This window comes from Semicossyphus pulcher, unplaced genomic scaffold, assembly GCF_022749685.1.
Source record: "Semicossyphus pulcher isolate SPU_LCO1_2020_fin unplaced genomic scaffold, fSemPul1.0.p SCAF_8, whole genome shotgun sequence".
Classification (NCBI taxonomy): domain Eukaryota; kingdom Metazoa; phylum Chordata; class Actinopteri; order Labriformes; family Labridae; genus Semicossyphus; species Semicossyphus pulcher.
In genome coordinates this window covers 26,907,982-26,925,017 of record NW_027211759.1, presented here as the reverse complement: position 1 = coordinate 26,925,017, position 17,036 = coordinate 26,907,982, and the positions used below count along the sequence as shown (strand labels likewise).

At 46.9% G+C, this 17,036-nt stretch overlaps 1 protein-coding gene across 2 annotated transcripts in view; it reads right to left on the bottom strand.

Moving 5' to 3' along the window:
- The window catches only part of bcar1 (BCAR1 scaffold protein, Cas family member), a 65,038-nt gene that overhangs the window by 20,799 nt on the left and 27,203 nt on the right, over positions 1–17,036 (bottom strand). The window contains exon 1 of one of the 2 annotated variants that reach the window (XM_069686389.1): positions 14,366–14,821. The exons of the other annotated variant lie outside the window; for it this stretch is intronic. Coding sequence (XP_069542490.1) covers positions 14,366–14,377 — 12 coding nt within the window. The 5' untranslated portion in view covers positions 14,378–14,821. Of the gene's footprint in view, positions 1–14,365; positions 14,822–17,036 lie in introns of those variants that run through there. 2 annotated transcript variants of the gene reach the window in all.

The following is a 17,036-nucleotide window of genomic DNA, read 5'->3' as shown; positions in this document are numbered from 1 at the left end:
CCTCAGTTATGTTCACTTTGTGTTTAAACGTCACATTTCTTAGTCCACTGCTGTTCCTCTGATGGGAAGCTGCTTAGATGGCTGCTTTTTTTGTTCAACCAACGGAGAGATATGTCGGACTCAGAACACACAGATACTATCTGAACAACCTGACACTAACCCTATCATATGTCCTACACCTGGACAGGTCACCTGCCAATCACAGGGCTGACACATAGAGACGCTCACATTCACACTGTGGGAGGAAGCCGCATGCACGGGGAGAACATGCAGACTCCACACAGAGAGGCCCACTACGTCTAAACCGGGAATCGAACCAGGAACCTTCTAGCTGTAAGGTGACAGTGCTAACCACTGCACCACTGTGCCGCTCCCATCTTCACATAAACACACAGATCCTCAACCTGTGCACGACACTGACTGGAGCAGTGAAAGTAAGCGTGTACATTACAATCAGCCCCATTTGTGATCACAATCTTGCTCGTGTCGTCCACACGCGTCGTGTGTCTCCGCTTACAAACACCACTGAGCATCTTAAAGCAGGACCTAGCCCAGGGCCCTCTGGTAGCTCTGCCTGTATCACTAATGAAGATGATCCTCAGCTGACAGAGCAACGCGGCGTGTCCTCGCCTCACTCCGCACTCACTTGGTCTGGAAAGCAGAGCTGCTTCGATGTGAGGTCGTCGCCTCGTTTAAACTGAGTCTGTGGCTTTTAGACAACACGCTCTGTCTGAGGTGGGAAACGCTCCGAGGTTATTGGCAGTGAGGAGAGATCCTATAAGACCTGAGGACCTAATGTTACGCTCCTGACACAGGATGCTCTCTAACTCCTGACCTGGAACAGCTGACTGATTGCTATCGTCGTCATTTTGTTACGTCTTTATATTGGTGCATAAAAAACATATACATATGTTGATATGTGATACAACATGTGACCTCTTTGACCCTTAACAAATGTTCTGTCGGTGTGTCTCAGCTCTCGGCGCTCTCTTTCGGTGGTTTAAACAACAGTTTCAGTCACACTGACAGAGATGAAGCAGACATCTCGGCGCTGCAGGGCTTCCTCTGGTGCTCCTTACGGTCCTGATTCATAAAGTCTTTGTGATTGTAGCTGTCAGCAGGAACAGATACGTGTCAGCATCATCATGTGTTTCCTCTATCACTCAGTTTAGCAGCATGGAAGTCGGTGATACACACTCACTCAGATACACTGCATGTGCCTCTATCTCTCTCTGTTAATATTGTCCCTCTGGGTTTCCGTAGTATCACACTGTACTGTAGGAGCACACTGAGAGGAAGATGAATGCACGTCTCTGTCTGCTCTGTCTCTCACCGAGTCTCTGCAGAGGAATGAATAGAGCTACTGAGGCCACGCTGAGGTCACACACACACACATACACACATCAGCAAGTATCATTATGTTAGTAACTATAAAATACACTATGCAATATCTGTATGAAGTTTACACCTGAGCAGGAATCATTTATAACTTATAACCTGGGGATCGAAAAAGGATTATCTTATCTTATATTGCCTTCACATGCACATGCACACACACACACACACACACACACACACACACACACACACACACACACACAGCTCAGAATTCCCCCTCTGTAGTCGGGTCCAGAGTCCAGAGAAACAGGAAGTGCAGTGAGGATGATTCACGGAGCCTCCTGATTGGACGGAGAGTCAGTGACTGAATGGTGAGGTTCTCATGCTCTCTCTATTTCTGTCCCTGTGTCAGGCCCCCTGTGGGCTGTGCTCTCCACATTAACACACACGTTTGATGACGTTGCGGTAAAAAGTTTATTTTGAACTTCAGCCAGTTTGTAAAAGCATCAGAAGTTTCTTTGAAATAAACGAGATGAAATGATGTAACTGAGAGTTTCCTGTGTTGAGGCAGACGATCTTCTTCATCTGACTCACAGACTGTCAGGCTTTACAAACACTGGGGAACGTGCAGGGTCACTATTTACAGAGGACAACCAACTTCCTGTTGAGATTATTTCCCATTGTGCTCCTGGTGGAAATGTACAAGAAGAGAAACAGAAGCAGCTTTTGGCCACAGCTGTCTTTCTAAGTGTGCAGAGGTTTGTTAGCATTAACAGCTAGCTGGCCAATCACGAGGCATTTCATCCCTCCTTCTGTGAACTTTCACTGGTTCACCTGAGCTAACCGTCACTGTGCTAACACTGCGTGCTAACAAGTAATGCTCATGATGACAATGCTCACGATGTTTGCACGAGCCAAGACTCAGAACTCCTGATAATGTTTCACATATTTGATTTAAACGGTGAGAAACAGACTGAAGACAGCTCAGACGACAGGAGCAGCACAACTCCAGCAAACGGTGAAAGAGCTTAAAGAGTTGTTAAGTGTCGGCATTAGTCCGACCATTCACTGTGTTTACTGTAAGCAGCATGAGACTACACATTTCAGGTCAGGGGTCACCAACAGGGTCAGCATACTTCCTTCAGTTTCTAAAGTCAGTCAGAGTGAAAGGTTCAGTAAACATTCGTAAAGCAGTCTGATCGTTCAAACATCCTGATCAGCTGTGTGCAGCGACGTCACACTTCTTCTTCTTCTCTGTTAATCAGCGTGAGAAAGTCACGGAGCAGACCGCCGCACATCCTCAGTGTGAGTGTGGAGACATGAGAGCTCAGTGGGACATAATCACATTAAACACAGCAGCAGGCCCTCAACAATGTCTTGTTACCACGACAACCCGTCAGGACAACCGGCCGACACTCAGAGACGCCAAGAGCTGAATGAGTCGTCTGATCGGGAGACGGCAGGACGGGGGAGCGAGGAGGAGGACAAAGAGGAGTTTAAAGGGCTGAAGAGACGCGCTGAGACTCACAGAGGAGTCTCCTCCTTTAAGATTTCATTCAGCTTGTCTTGTTATCGCAACACTTTTGATTCTTATTATTTGTCTTTAAATGTTTTTAATGTTTTCTTTTGACTGTAAATCACTTTTCTTTGTCTCCTGTCTGTCAGGTGTTTGAGGTCAACGCCTCGTCTGTGGGATCTGAACTCATCATCAGCCAGTGTTTCATTCTGGTTAATCATCACAGCCAGTCAACATGAGTGAATCAGTTTTCTATTTTTACAGCAAAGGAAGAAATAATCAACCATGTCATTTATTTAGTTCGTTAAGTTCAGCACATCAGTGACTGTTCTGTTTCAGCACCGACTGTTATTACAGGATGAAACATCACGAGCAGACTCCATGTTCACCGTGATGACTTTACTCAGCTGGACTTTCATACGTCATCAAAAACAGAGAAAGCAGACAGTGCTGGTTACCTGACAGGTAAGAGAAACACTCAGAAACAGTGACATCTTTTTAAACTGAACATGTTCAGGTTTCCTCGTTGGTGAAGACGTGGTGACAGAAACGCTGTGTTCTGACAATTAAGTCATGAATGAACCTTTAAGCTGATTAATAAGAGAATGAACAGGTGAACACTGCTGTTTACAGTGGGATCAATATCAAAGTAAAAACACAGAGTTTGTCAACACTTTTAAATTGATATGCTGAGAGAGGGAGAGAGGGGGAGAGAGAGGGAGAGAGAGGGAGAGAGGGGGAGAGAGAGGGAGGGGGGAGAGGGAGGGAGGGGAGAGAGAGAGAGAGAGAGAGAGGGAGAGAGAGGGAGGGGGGGAGAGGGAGAGAGAGGGAGGGGGAGAGAGAGAGAGGGAGGGGGAGAGAGAGAGAGAGAGGGAGGGAGAGAGGGAGGGAGAGAGAGAGATAGGGAGAGAGAGAGAGTGAGAGAGTGAGAGAGGGAGAGAGGGGGGAGAGAGAGAGAGAGAGAGAGAGAGAGAGAGAGGTTCACTGAGGAGGAAGTAATGTGAACAGCTGCTGGTGTGAGCTACAGACAGGTTGCTCATCTGTGTGTGTGTGTGTGTGTGTGTGTGTGTGTGTGTGTGCTGCTTTATGTCCTTTGTCTGTTGCCTCCAATGTGACCCCTGAGGACAAATAAACCTGCCACGAGAACTTGTGTGTGTGTGTGTGTGTCCACCACTCTGCAGAAAGCAAACAGAATCGGTCACTTCACTGCCCCCCTCGTCTCTGCACTCAGCTCTCCTCGGGGACGCGGCTGCACGCACCACCCTGCTCCGTTGTGTCTGTAATAACTCTGACTGCTTCACGCTTGTCATCAACACTGCTGCGCTGTTCCAGAGCCGCTACATCAGAGCGCTGTGGAGACGCCGCTGACCCTGATTCACTCACAAACTGTGTTTTGGTTGTTTACAGGCGGAAATATGATGGAGACACACATTTATCGTTCACAGCGTGGTCCTCTCTGATTGGTCACACCTCCGTCATGTGACTCTATTCCAAAAGAAAACAAACATCAGCCTGACTGTGAGCGTGAACTCAACATGAATAACTGATTTCAGGCTCTGCTGACCTGCTTTTCTCTGCTCCCTGCAGATAGATCCCACTGCCTACATGCAGGAGGGAGGCTCTGAGAGCTGCTCCTGAGTCCAGCAGAGTCAGCCCGGCAGACAGCCGCTGCACAGGTGTGATATGCATCGTGCATGGACCACGTGCTGAACGCTCACATATCAGAGCTGTCAGGCTGTGAGGAGCGTGATGCTCGGACGGGAAATAAGAACAGGAATATTAGGAAGAATAAACAAGCAGCGTTTCTCTTCCTGTTTTGGAGTCACTGTCGTAGAGGCTGCACAACAATGTTTGTTTCCATCTGCCCCAAAGACCCACACACATTCTTCATTTGCCTCCTGAACATCTGACAGATCTTCTTTCAAACACTCACATTTTATCTCCAGGCACCGGCGGACAGCTCATGGAGGGAGTGTCCTAAATGACAATATTTAGCTTATCTTTCTCTGGACTTAATAGCAGGACACACACACACACACACACACACACACACACACACAGATAAATGTCGGAAGCAGGACGTCTGACATCTCTGTCATCCGGTGTCTGCAGCCAAAGCTGATGTGAAACCAGATTTCATTGATCTGATGAGAGGATCAGATCAGTGGAATCAGAGCTCAGCACACTTTGATCCATCACATGTTTCATGTGTGTGACTGACATGTTCAGACTCTGAGGGAACCTCACACAGCCGCTCCTCACCTACAGTCAGAACAGCCACCTTACAGGACACGAGTTAAAACTACAGCATGACTTTATGTTGTTAGAGTGTGTGTGTGTGTGTGTGTGTGTGTGTGTGTGTGTTTCTTCTCATGCAGACTCTGTGTTGTCTCTGTAGTTAGTTTCCTGACCTCAGGAGGGATCAAAGTAGAGAAGTTGATCTTCTTATTCTTACAGCGAGTTGTTCAACAAATCAGAACTAAACCTTCAGTGAAGACGAAACAGAAAGCAGAACATTAAAAATAATGTTGTAATTAAAGGTCGTCTTCACTGTGCCACGCGTCACTGTGCTCTGTGTGTCAGCTTGTTCACACTCGTCTCATCTAAAGGGAATATTGCAGTTATTTTTCATCCTTTCAGACACATGTATTAAAACACATCTTCTGTCTTTGAAGTTTCACGTCCTCACGAGGATTTAAATGAACTTATGGATTAAATAAAGTTGTGTGCTCGGCATGTCTCTGTGAGGACTTTGGTGTTTATGGTTCACTTCCTGTTTGAGGACTAACCTTTATTTAGACAAAAAGTTTGGAGTTTATACTCCGACTTAGACCTGTAATGTCTGACAGAGAATGTTTCTTACAGGCATGTTTAGATGTTACAGACTTCATGTCCGTGCTGCTCTGTGCTGATATCTAACACATGGATGCATCATCACGGAGCAGACACACACAGCAGTCTGACATTTAGACTTTAACTCTCACCATTTCTTTTCTCGCTCAGTCTGCACAGTGTGATGTTCCTCCTGCAGACTCTACTCAGATGTATCGTTGTCTATAAGGCTGCTCTCGGTCTGCTTCCATCTGACCGACAGCCCAGCATCGTTTGATGTTTGTGTCTGCAGGACTTGTTCATAACAAGCCTGTCTCTGAATCAGCTCCTCGTGTATTTGAATGTTCAGAAGCTTGGATGGAAAAATATCTGTCTGTAGATGTTCTGAATGTTTCGGATGTTTTATTCTGTTGTTTCTTCTTTGTTTGAAATGGTTGTGTTTAGTGTCTGTGGCTGTGGAAGTGTGCTGCTGCCTGTCAGCTTCCCTTTCAGTCCTCCGTCTCATGTACACAATGTTCCATCACAGGTCATCAGCTCCTGCCAACACATTTAGCTACTTTAAGGTATCTTATCTCATCTCATCTTATCTTATCTTATCTTATCTTTTAAAGGACAGAACAAACAAAAACAGATGATTGACAGACAAAGAGAAAACATCCTCTGAGAGGGATTTAGTCCAGGTGTGTGTGTCACTGCAACTCTGCTATTACTGAAGCGAGCCTGGACCTGTCTCTCCTCACACACACACACACACACACACACACACACACACACACACACACACACACAGACCCACTTACTACAGCATTCCTCTGCCTCCACATACAAACACACAACTCTCCTATTACAGCACATTCCTGAGGTGTCACACCAGACACACGCACACACGCACACACACACACACACACACACACACACACACAGATTCTTGAGTTTCATCATAAAGAGAATAAAATAAATAAAGCACAGTGATCCTGTTTTTCCTTCCTCTCTTTGTTTCGTTCTCGTCTTCCCTCCGCCTCCTCTCTCTCCCATCCTCCACTTCTCTCTCCTTCAGCCCCCTGCTCCTCCTCCTCCTCCTCCTCCTCTTTTCCTGTCTTGGCATGTCAGACTGTTCTGGAGAAATAGTTGTGCGAGCACGGCTCGATGATTTGTAGAACAGCAGAAGGAATCCTCCACCCTGCTGCAGGGCACCGACCTCTGCAGCGTGTTTACAGGCCCGGCCTGCACGCACTGACCGTCAGGCTTCATTTATATGTTAGTCATGCGTCAGTTAGAAGGTAATTATATTACTCTCTCAGTGGGAGCAGAACGTAACGTTTGAAACGACGTGTGTCAGTATAATGTTCAGAGATTGCTGCTCGATGAGAGCAGCTCTGAGGTAAAACAAGGTGTCAGTAAGCTCTGCTTGAGAGGAGTAACGAGACATGAATCAAACCTACACAGTAAAGAACACTTAAAGGGGCATTCCAAAGATTTGACTGAAAACAGGAAACACTGTTTAATGTCTTTAATGTCTTCTGAGCCTCTGGAGAAGCTTTGTAAGAAAACAACACCGGATGAAGTCCTCACAGACGACAAGTTTGGGGGCATTAACCCGACATGCACCGTCTAAGAGTCCTGGGGAAAGTTAGGCCTTTAATCTGCCTCCATGTTCAGTGTACAACGTACACATACAGACCGGAGGGAGTGATGCTGTTCCACCTTTAAAGCAGAACACAGCCCAGTCAAAAAGTGACACAGTTTTAGGACGTGCGACGTGTGCGACCAGCAGTTAGCAGCTAACTCCAAGAAGATGAGGAAGAAGAAGACGCAGGAGAAGAAGAGGAGGAAGAGAAGGAGAAACAGGAGAAGAAGAAGTTCTCAGTTCCCCTCTCTGATCAGAGGAGCAGACCTGATCACAGGTAAAGGCCCAGTGTTCAGAAGCATGTCTCCACCTGTAGCTGTTGTGTCACCGCTTGCAGAGCGTGTTTGCTTCAGCTCAAAGCAGAGACAGCATCCTAACAGGCCTTCATGGTGTTACTGAAGGATCTTTGTGTACAAAGCGTTTGAAGCTGCCAGCTGCTGTTTGGTCGACAGAGCAGGAGAAACTCCTCTCCTAAGTGTGATTTCTGGTCGGGGCTGTGATTGGTCGGCTGTGCAGGTGAGCTGGAGTCTGTAGCTCTCTTTATCCAGGTGTTTTTGTCACGTCTCATTTGTGGACCACGGCTATGACTGTTTGAAATCCCTGTGTTTAAACGCTGAAGAGTAACAGCAGGCTTTAAACTCTGCCTGCTGTGTCATCATGCAGAGGGAACACTGTTCAGATGCATTATGGGATTACTGAGAGATCGCTCTCTGCCTCTGTGTGTGTTCCTTTACCTATTCAGGTGGAGAAATGTTCTTATGCTGTTTGTTAACAATAAAGACGACATGTGAAGGATCCTGATAAGAAGGACGTGTTTCTAACAGACTCACAGGTGCTCACTAACAGACTCACAGGTGCTCCACTTTCAGTCCTCGTGTCTTTCATCGAGTCCCTCTAAACATATTAATCATTGTAATTGTTAATGGATCACTGTTTCACTCTTTGTTGCTAAAGTCTACAGCAGCTCGTGTGTCTCCAAACAGCCGACGCGCTCTGCGTCCTGCTCAGAGCTGCTTTTAGTCTCAGTTTAACGAGCAATGATCCCAGCGGAGGAATTCCTGCCTGCAGGCTGCGACGAGCAGAACCAACAGCAGCAGGGATTGTGTAGCCTGCAGCTCCACAGAGACTCACAGAGGCGTGGTCACACTGTTGCTTAACCTGTTGACAGACAGCGGTGGAACTTATGAAGAGCTGCCAGACACGCACGCACGCACGCACGCACACACACAGATAGCTGGCTGGTTCAAAGCAGCTCCTCCTTCCACACCGCAGCGGGAAATGAAGCGGCAAAGAATCAGAACATCTGACACAAAGAGCCTGAGCTGAGATTTACCTGAAACACAGTTTACACCTGAAATGTAATAAATAATAATAATAATAATATTTGTTTAGATACATTAAACAGGATGATGCAAACACGTGGACTATGACCCAACACCTTCATAAATAAGTATGTGTCATAAACAGGAGTGCTCGTCCACAGAGCTGCACACACCTGTGTTTAAAGGCTTTACTGCCCTGCACTTACACAGGTAACAGAGAGGTGCGGACACACCCTCTGATCACTGTGTGTGTGTGTAATAATGACGAGCTGAAGCCTTCATCTTAACACAGAAACACAGCGTCAAACAGAAGCCAAACCTCTGTGTGATGAACACATGAGTGTGTGACTGAGCTCAGAGAACATCAGCAGAGTGAAGGTGTTCTGTGTGAAAGCTGGGAGCATAAATCTGCCCTCTGCTGAACTGTGACACTTTGATCGCTCACATAAATCTGCAGAGAAAGCTGCAGCTGAGACCGCAGCGCGGACTCTGTGATTCAGCACTGAGCAGGAGGAAAACAGGCGGTGATTCATGGCTGCTTGTTTGTCTGTAACTGTACTCGACTGTACGCAGGAAACACGGGCAGGAGAACTGAGGAAAGCTCGAGTTAGACTGAACGTAGTCTCGATCTGAGTCATCAGAAGAAACATTCGTCGATTCATACATGAAAAAAAACAAGCTTTAGACTTATTCCTCGATTATTTAACCTTAGTTATCTGTGTCTAAAACAGGCTGTAATGGCTGCAACATAATCCTTGATGGGTCAAAGGTCGTCCACTAAAAGTTCTTGTTGTTTCCACTGACAGGCTCAGATTGTTATTCTAAGTGTGTGACAACATTACAGAAAGGATCCCTACAGACACCAGACTCCATTCATAAAAACATTGATTTAAGCTCACAGGACACAGGAGCTGCTGCTCTGCTGCTGCAAGTTTGTTTGTGTTTACTTGATCAAAGTTTTCCGTCACATCGAACAGATTTAGTTTGAATGAATTCATGAGAATACATTGAAAGGATCTTTAAGCTCAGTTTCTTTGCACACTTGAGAAAATATTCTATTTTTAAGTAAGAAAAGGAGAAGCCTGACGGTGAGCCGACGTGCTGCTTGAATCCTGCTCGAGACAGATGAGATGGGAAATGTGAACTCGCAGGATTCATGCTGTTTGACAGAACGAAACCGTCTGACCTGTAAACCAGTGAAGAAGTTCACTTTGATCCAGCCTCTTTAATGTTGCACTGAGTGTTCTGTCTTCATGTTTCCTGTAACAGACCGTCTGTGAGAGTCTTTCAGTCGGTCCAAATCTCAGAACGTCTCAGAGACACTGAAGGATTAACAGATAAGTGAGCAAAGTCTTCTTCTTCACACATGGCTGCTTTGAGCAGTAAATACAGACTGCAGGGCATCCTGCTGCTCTGGAGGATGTTCTCATGATGTTGCTGACGTCCACACTGATGGAGATAAAACATGCTTCATGCTGGATGCATTAGCTCACACTGAGCACGTGCTCACATGCATCAGCAACAATAATGACCACTGTTCTGTTCGGAGATCTCTGTGGTTACAGAGCATCCTGCTGGGACAGAGGTCTCTCTCCGTCCTCTGTAAGGTGGCTCTGTTACACCTCTCCAAACACACACAACAGGTCACCTGTAGCACATGCAGAGTGAACGATTGTTCAGAGAAACTAGGAGCGCTTGCTGCAGCGCTGCAGAGGGGCGATGGCGTGCTTTGGTGTGGCTCGGGGTTTTCGATCCAGTGTTAGTCGCTAAGAGGCGGACAGAAGAAGGGGCTGATGTCGAGCTGGCACATTCACATTTAGGACACACAGTTACAGCCGCCTGTAAGCGTCTTATACAGACAGACATGTGTGTGTAGGATCCTGATTCATTGTGTCCCACAGCCTGATGGTATCTGGGTCAAAGGTCACTGTGTGCACTGAGTCACGCCTGCTGGCAGGTATGAGTCACATCAGGACGAACTGTCAGAAACACTCAGATCCACAGGAGAGAACAGAGAGCACATATTTACTGACTGACTGTCCTGTGCTCTGATTGGCTGATTCACTGCCTGCCTGTGTGTGCGTGTGTGTGTATGTGTGTGTGTGTATGTGAGTGCTATAGCTCCAGGATCAGTGAAGCCGCGTGTGGATCTGTATGTGTGGGGGTCAGCGACTCGTCACCGGTGCCCTGACAGGGGCTGAGGATTTTGGGCTTGTGTGCTTGTGTGTGTGTGTGTGTGTGTGTGTGTGTGTGTGTGTGTGTGTGTGTGTGTGTGTGTGTGTGTGTGTGTGTGTGTGAGCACATGTGTGTGTGTGTGTGCTGCAGGAGACATGGGGAATTCCTGCTATAAGCCTCCATGACTCAGTGAGTGAGTCAGGAGAAAGACTCGGGCAGAGAAATGCGTTCTGACACAATGAGGACCACCGACATGAAGGAGCCGTAAGAACAGAACGTCTAACAGGAAGTACGAGCGTGATAATGATTGTCACACAGACCGAGCTGTACACAGATAAGAGTCACCAACTCACCACAGCATCAAATGAGGATTAACCCGCCGCTGAAAATAGTCCAGAAAAGAAGAACTGCTTCCTCTTTGTTTGATAAAAACAGCTGTTGTAGGAAGTAACTGAGCCTGCTCTTATATTTGTTCTACATCGACTTTCTTTGTACATCTCAAGTCCAATGTCTCTTACAGGAGCACAGCAGCACGTCCTGAGGCTCTCTAAAGAACGTCCATCCTCATGACACACACACACACACACACACACACACACACACACACACACACACACACGTGCAGGTGTTTCTTCATTCAGACTTCATCAGTCTGAAAACACATGAAACATTTAATCCATCTTATCGGTCAACAGATTAAACCAAGAGTTTAATTATTCAGGATGAAGTTCGAGTCAGTGCTTCTTTGGATGAATGAGTGAATCTGATATGTCTCACTCACACACACACACACACACACACACACACACACACACACACACACACACACACACACACACACACACACACACACACACACACACACTCATGGCATGAAGGGAATCCTCTCCATCTATTTAAAGGCAGCTCTGTTTCCTGGCCCCGTTCGCTCGTCCTCTCTCCTCAGACTGTGTCGTGGATCTGAAGACAGTTTCCACAAACTTCCACAGACCTCTGAGTGTTTGGGGTAAACCTGCTGGCTGAGTGAATACACCATACAACACAGTGAAACGATAGACTGCAGACGACCCCACAAATCCAACAAGAACACAGGAAACCGCTCGTGCTCTTGAACCATAACAAACATGGACGCCAACCAGCAGCTTCACTGGTCTCATGCAGAGATACTAACGAGGGAGATACGCTCCGAGCTCGTGGATCCTCGATGTAGAGGTGTGCAGCTGTTAGTTTAGCTGACCACTGCTCCTCCTGTCAGTCACTAACATCTGAAACATCCATCCATCGTCTATACCGCTTATCCTGCTCAGGGTCGGGGGGGGGGGACATCTGAAACATCTCTCTGGAAACACTGGTCTCTTTACACATCACACACGACATGATGTTCACCTGCAGACTGGAGCAGACCCAGTCCACCTGGGTCCCATCAGTCGTCACGCTCAAACCAGCATCATGACCTCCCTGAGAGTCGTCCTGCGTCGTTTGTGGACCAGGAGAGAGACTCTGGTTTCTTCTACCGTCACCTCACAAGGACACATCTGATGCTGATGTCTAACCTGTGTATGTACGTGCATTGTCCTCAGTACTCACTAAACCTTCTTCATGATGATGTTCTGGGTCCTGGTGTACGCAGTCCTGATTGGATGGTTTAGTTAAGTGTTAAGTGTTAAGTGTTAAGTTTAGTCTGATTGGTGTTTACAGGAGGACAAACCTGAGACAGACACATCAGCTCTGTCTGTCCCCTGTTCACACATGTAACACGTCGTGCTGACGCACCACTTTGAGATTTCACTCGTGTGATGGATGTGAGCGGTGAGTCGTCATGGTGAGCAGGAACATGAACCTTCATGAACTCTGAAGACTTTTAGCACCGCCCACTGCGAGTGAAGAGGCGGGGCCACACAGAAACACATGCTCACAGCACCAACACCGAGTCTCAGCAGGTCACAGGTCCTGATTATAACCAGTCAGATATCATCACAGCGTAACTATGTTTACTAATCAGTAGGTCAGCTCCACAAGTGAGACTTAACCTGGACGGAGCATCTTTAGATATAAAGGGAGGTCACAGCTCCATGAGTGCTGTTAAATTCTCTCCATGTTTCTCGTCTCTGCGTTCCCGGACAGTAAAGTCCTCTCTTGTGCTGCTGACACGATGCAGATCAAACGCGACGTTAAACACTTTCTTTAAAGAAACAAACTTAAACATGTCTCTGATCGTTCCCTCTCTCTGTCTTCTTTTCTTCATTTCTAAATTAAACGAGCTTCTGAGGCGACAAATAGTAATTAGCAGCTTTACTGAGCTCCACATTGATCCAATTAATTTCCTCTAAACTGAATTAAATCTGAATAAACAAACGAGGAGCGACACGACGTGAAGGCTGCTCAGTCAGTGGGAGAGCTTTGACACGGCTGCAGCCTTATTTTATATTAATTACACACTAATCACTGCGTGTAATTACTGCACACACACACGCACACACAGATCTGCTCCACAGTGTGTGCCACATTCCTCACTGTGTAGTTACCCCAAACACACACACACACACACGCACACACTGAGGAATGACATGAGCCAACACTGACGCAGAAACCTCTCAAACAATAGCAGTGAAGGACTTCTGCTGCCCGTTTCTCTCCATCTGTCCTCCTCCTTCTCCTCCTTCTCCTCCTCTCCCTCCGTCTCTCTCTGTTTCACTAAATCAATGTCACATTCAGTCCTCTCACACATCACCTTGTCTCTCTCTTTCTCTCTCTGCTCTCGTTTTTACTGAAGCATTTCTCTCTCTCAGCCCACTGATCGCTCCGCTCTGTCCTCCGGCCATAAAACCTTCATCTCTCTGCACTTTCCTCTGAGTCAGCACAAACACACACCACAGCTCTCCCTCTCCCTCTCCCTCGCTCTGCCTCTCCTTTCTTTCTTTCTTTCTTCCCGGAGCCATAATAACTCGGACGTCTGCTGTGTGCTCAGATTCTGTGCAGCGATGCATTCAGGGAGCAAAGAAAACACGAGCAGAGGATCTTTAGGAGGAACAAACATTCAGCGCTTCTGTTCAGAAAGTTTTCACAGAATCAACCCAGAAACGTCTCCTCTACGTTCTACTAAAGGTCTTAGATCCTTACATTAAACAAACTCAGTAACACACACACACACACACACACACACACACACTCAGCTGGGAGAAAAACTGGAGGAATTTAAGCAACTTTGTCCTTTTTGTCCCTCCACATTCCTCTACAGGAAAGTGAAGTCTCCTCGACCTGTGTGTACTCTAATCCCTTCTCCACAAACACGCACACACTTACACATACACACACACACACACACACACTCCCCTCTGAGCACCAACAAAAGGTAGGAATCTGCAGAGAAAATGTGAACTCCAGTCTCCCTCTCCTCCCCCTTCCTTTCTCCATACTCCCTCACCCTGCCTCCCCCCTCACACAGCTGGGGAGTAGGTCCTGCTAAAACACTCTCTCTCTCTCTCTCACACACACACGCGCACACACACACACACAGGCTGAAGGAGCATTTGAAAAGAGCACACACACACTCACCAGATAGTTCATGTTGTCGTGCTGCAGTGAGGCGGCTCGGCTGATCTGGGGCAGGGCTGTAGCTCAGCCCCTCTCACACTCTGCCAACTAGATCCTTTATCGTAAAGTAGATCCCAAAAGATCCCAGAAACTCCTCCAGCTCTCCACCTCCCTCCCTCCTTCCTTCCTTCCTTCCTTCCTTCCTTCCCTCCTCTGTCCTTCTGTCCTCCCTCCCTCGCTCTTCTCCTCGCTCTTGTTGGCTCTAGTTTTCAGGAGAGGAGCAGATCCCGACACATTCTGCCGCTCCGTGATCTCACACAGCAGGAATGAGACGGCTGCTGCTGCTCGCCCATTTACTCCTACCTCGCTCGCCCTTCTTCTCCCTCTCTCTCCCTCGCTCTGCCTGAGGAAAAAGAGGGAGGAGTGTGTAACCCGACACGTCACTTCCTGTTGGATCCTGATATTCCCTCAGCCCACTCTGACCACTGGCCTGAGGAGCTCTTCTCATGCAAATACGCTCTGCCCTCCCCCGTCTGACTCCCCCCTCCTCTCTCTCTCCCCCTGCCTGTGAGAGCCTGTCACTGCGTTTGGATGCTGCTCAGACACAGTGTGGTGCTGCACATGTGCAGAACTTATCTTTATATGTCTTAATATATTTCAGATTATTATTAACCCTGAGACTGTCTAAAACACAATCATTGAGTGTGCACAAGCTTCAGTAAGAGACTATTTAACATGCCTCATGTTTAACTTTAATTACTCTTTAATTATAAGTTAATAGGAAAATAAAATGTGACAGTATGTAACTTCTTTAGAGCAGCTGCAGCAGCTCAGCTGAACATCCAAACGTTTAAAACGTGTCCCTGATGCACAAAACAAAAGCTTTCTGACACACGCTCGTCTGAAGCACCAGGAGCAGAGCGCTGCACGACGTGCTGCTCGGCGTGCTGCAGGGACTGTGCTGCAGGGACTGTGCTTCTCTCTATACATGAATAAAAGAATGAGGAACACTTCAGCAGAAGGAGCCAGCGATGTTTTCTGTTCTGAGAAGAAGCTTAATTAACTGACATAAAGACGGCTATCGAATCAGAAGCTGCAGAGACAGCCTGCTTTCACTTGAAGGTTCTTTAAGCCTGTTTGGGCTGAGCACGATAAACAACATGACACGCTGACGCTGCAGCGCTGTAACAGTAGTGACAGTAAACACAGGATGTTATTCTGTTAAAGGTCCCATATTATACTCCTTTTCAGCAAGTTCACAGAGGTCTCAGAGGTCCCAGAACAGTCAGTTTGAAGTCTGTTGCCTAAAAACCCAATTTGTTCCTGGACTTCAGCCAGCCTGTAACTCCTTCTACTGAGCTCTACTGAGAACAAGCTGTTTCTGTGTCTGTAGCTTTAAATGATAATGAGCTGTGCCTGTCCACGCCCCTCCCGCTCCGGTACCATGCGCTAATTCGGTTGCTATTGGCCGGCTCTGCCTTCAGTCAAAGAGGGACAGGCACCTTCCTTCAACACCGACTCTGGTTGGCTATTGTAGGCTGAGAATCAGTAATGGAAGCTCCTATTGGTTCACATGAGACCTCTATAGAAAGCTAAGAAGCTCGCCTCCACTGTGATAGTGGAACGGAGCGGCACTTCAAAGGGAATATGAAGTTATTACAGTAAATACACAGGGAAATGCGGCATTTCTGACTGCCGATTAGTAACGACGAACGGCGATCTATGGATACTAATTGATGGAATAATGCTTTTGGACTAAGTACTTATTATATCATCTGGACCTTTAGCAATGTACCAGGAGGGAATTTATGAAAATAATATGCATCAGTGGAATACAGCGAGCCTTCATCGGTGAGTTACGTCAATTTTGTAAATGTTTGTTTATGTTCCGTTGCCGTTGATTGCACCCGCTGTGGTGATTGGATCTTTTAATGGTTAATATCAATCGAATCTTGAGCTTGATTGTAGCTTTCCAACAATGTGACACATGAGTGGCAACATAAAGTTATCATCGTAGCTGCAGGGCAAATGTTGTAGCAATCGCGATGACGGCCCGCCGGCGGGCCGTAGAGTGGTAACAGGTTTTAATGTAGTATAAGGAAACTATGTTACCAACAGTAACTTACGTTAGCTGCTATGCTAAAACCACATTCAACAGGCTATCACGCTCGGTAGGCCTATACAGTAAAGCAACATGACCTCAGACGAAGGAGGTAAAAATACACTCCTGCGCTCGTTTGTGCAGCCAACAACAGAGCAACTGCCGTGCTTTGCCCGTACCTTCGCCCTGTTTATTTTACCGGAGCAGCGTTTGCGAGAGGAAAAAAATAGTGCCCGCGAGGAAGTTTCAGGGGGCAGACCAAACATTTATCTGGGGCGGGGTCACCAACCTGGAGGAGGTGTTATTGCCCTTCATGACGTCATGTAGGGAAAAGCTGCAACTGGGCTGTTTCAGCACACATTTTCTGAAAAGTGGAGCAAGCAAGAGAGGAGAGGATAGACTTTTCTCATTTCGGGGGGGTTTGTAGACAGGCAGGGGGCGCATATTATTGTTAGAAAACCATTCCAAAGGGAATTTTGCATAATATGGGACCTTTAAAGGAAAGTCTCTCATTTAAAATCTTCCTGAAGTTAAAGTCCAAAACATGAACATCAAGTTATTCTTCAGGTATCGACAGTCTCGTTCTGCAGA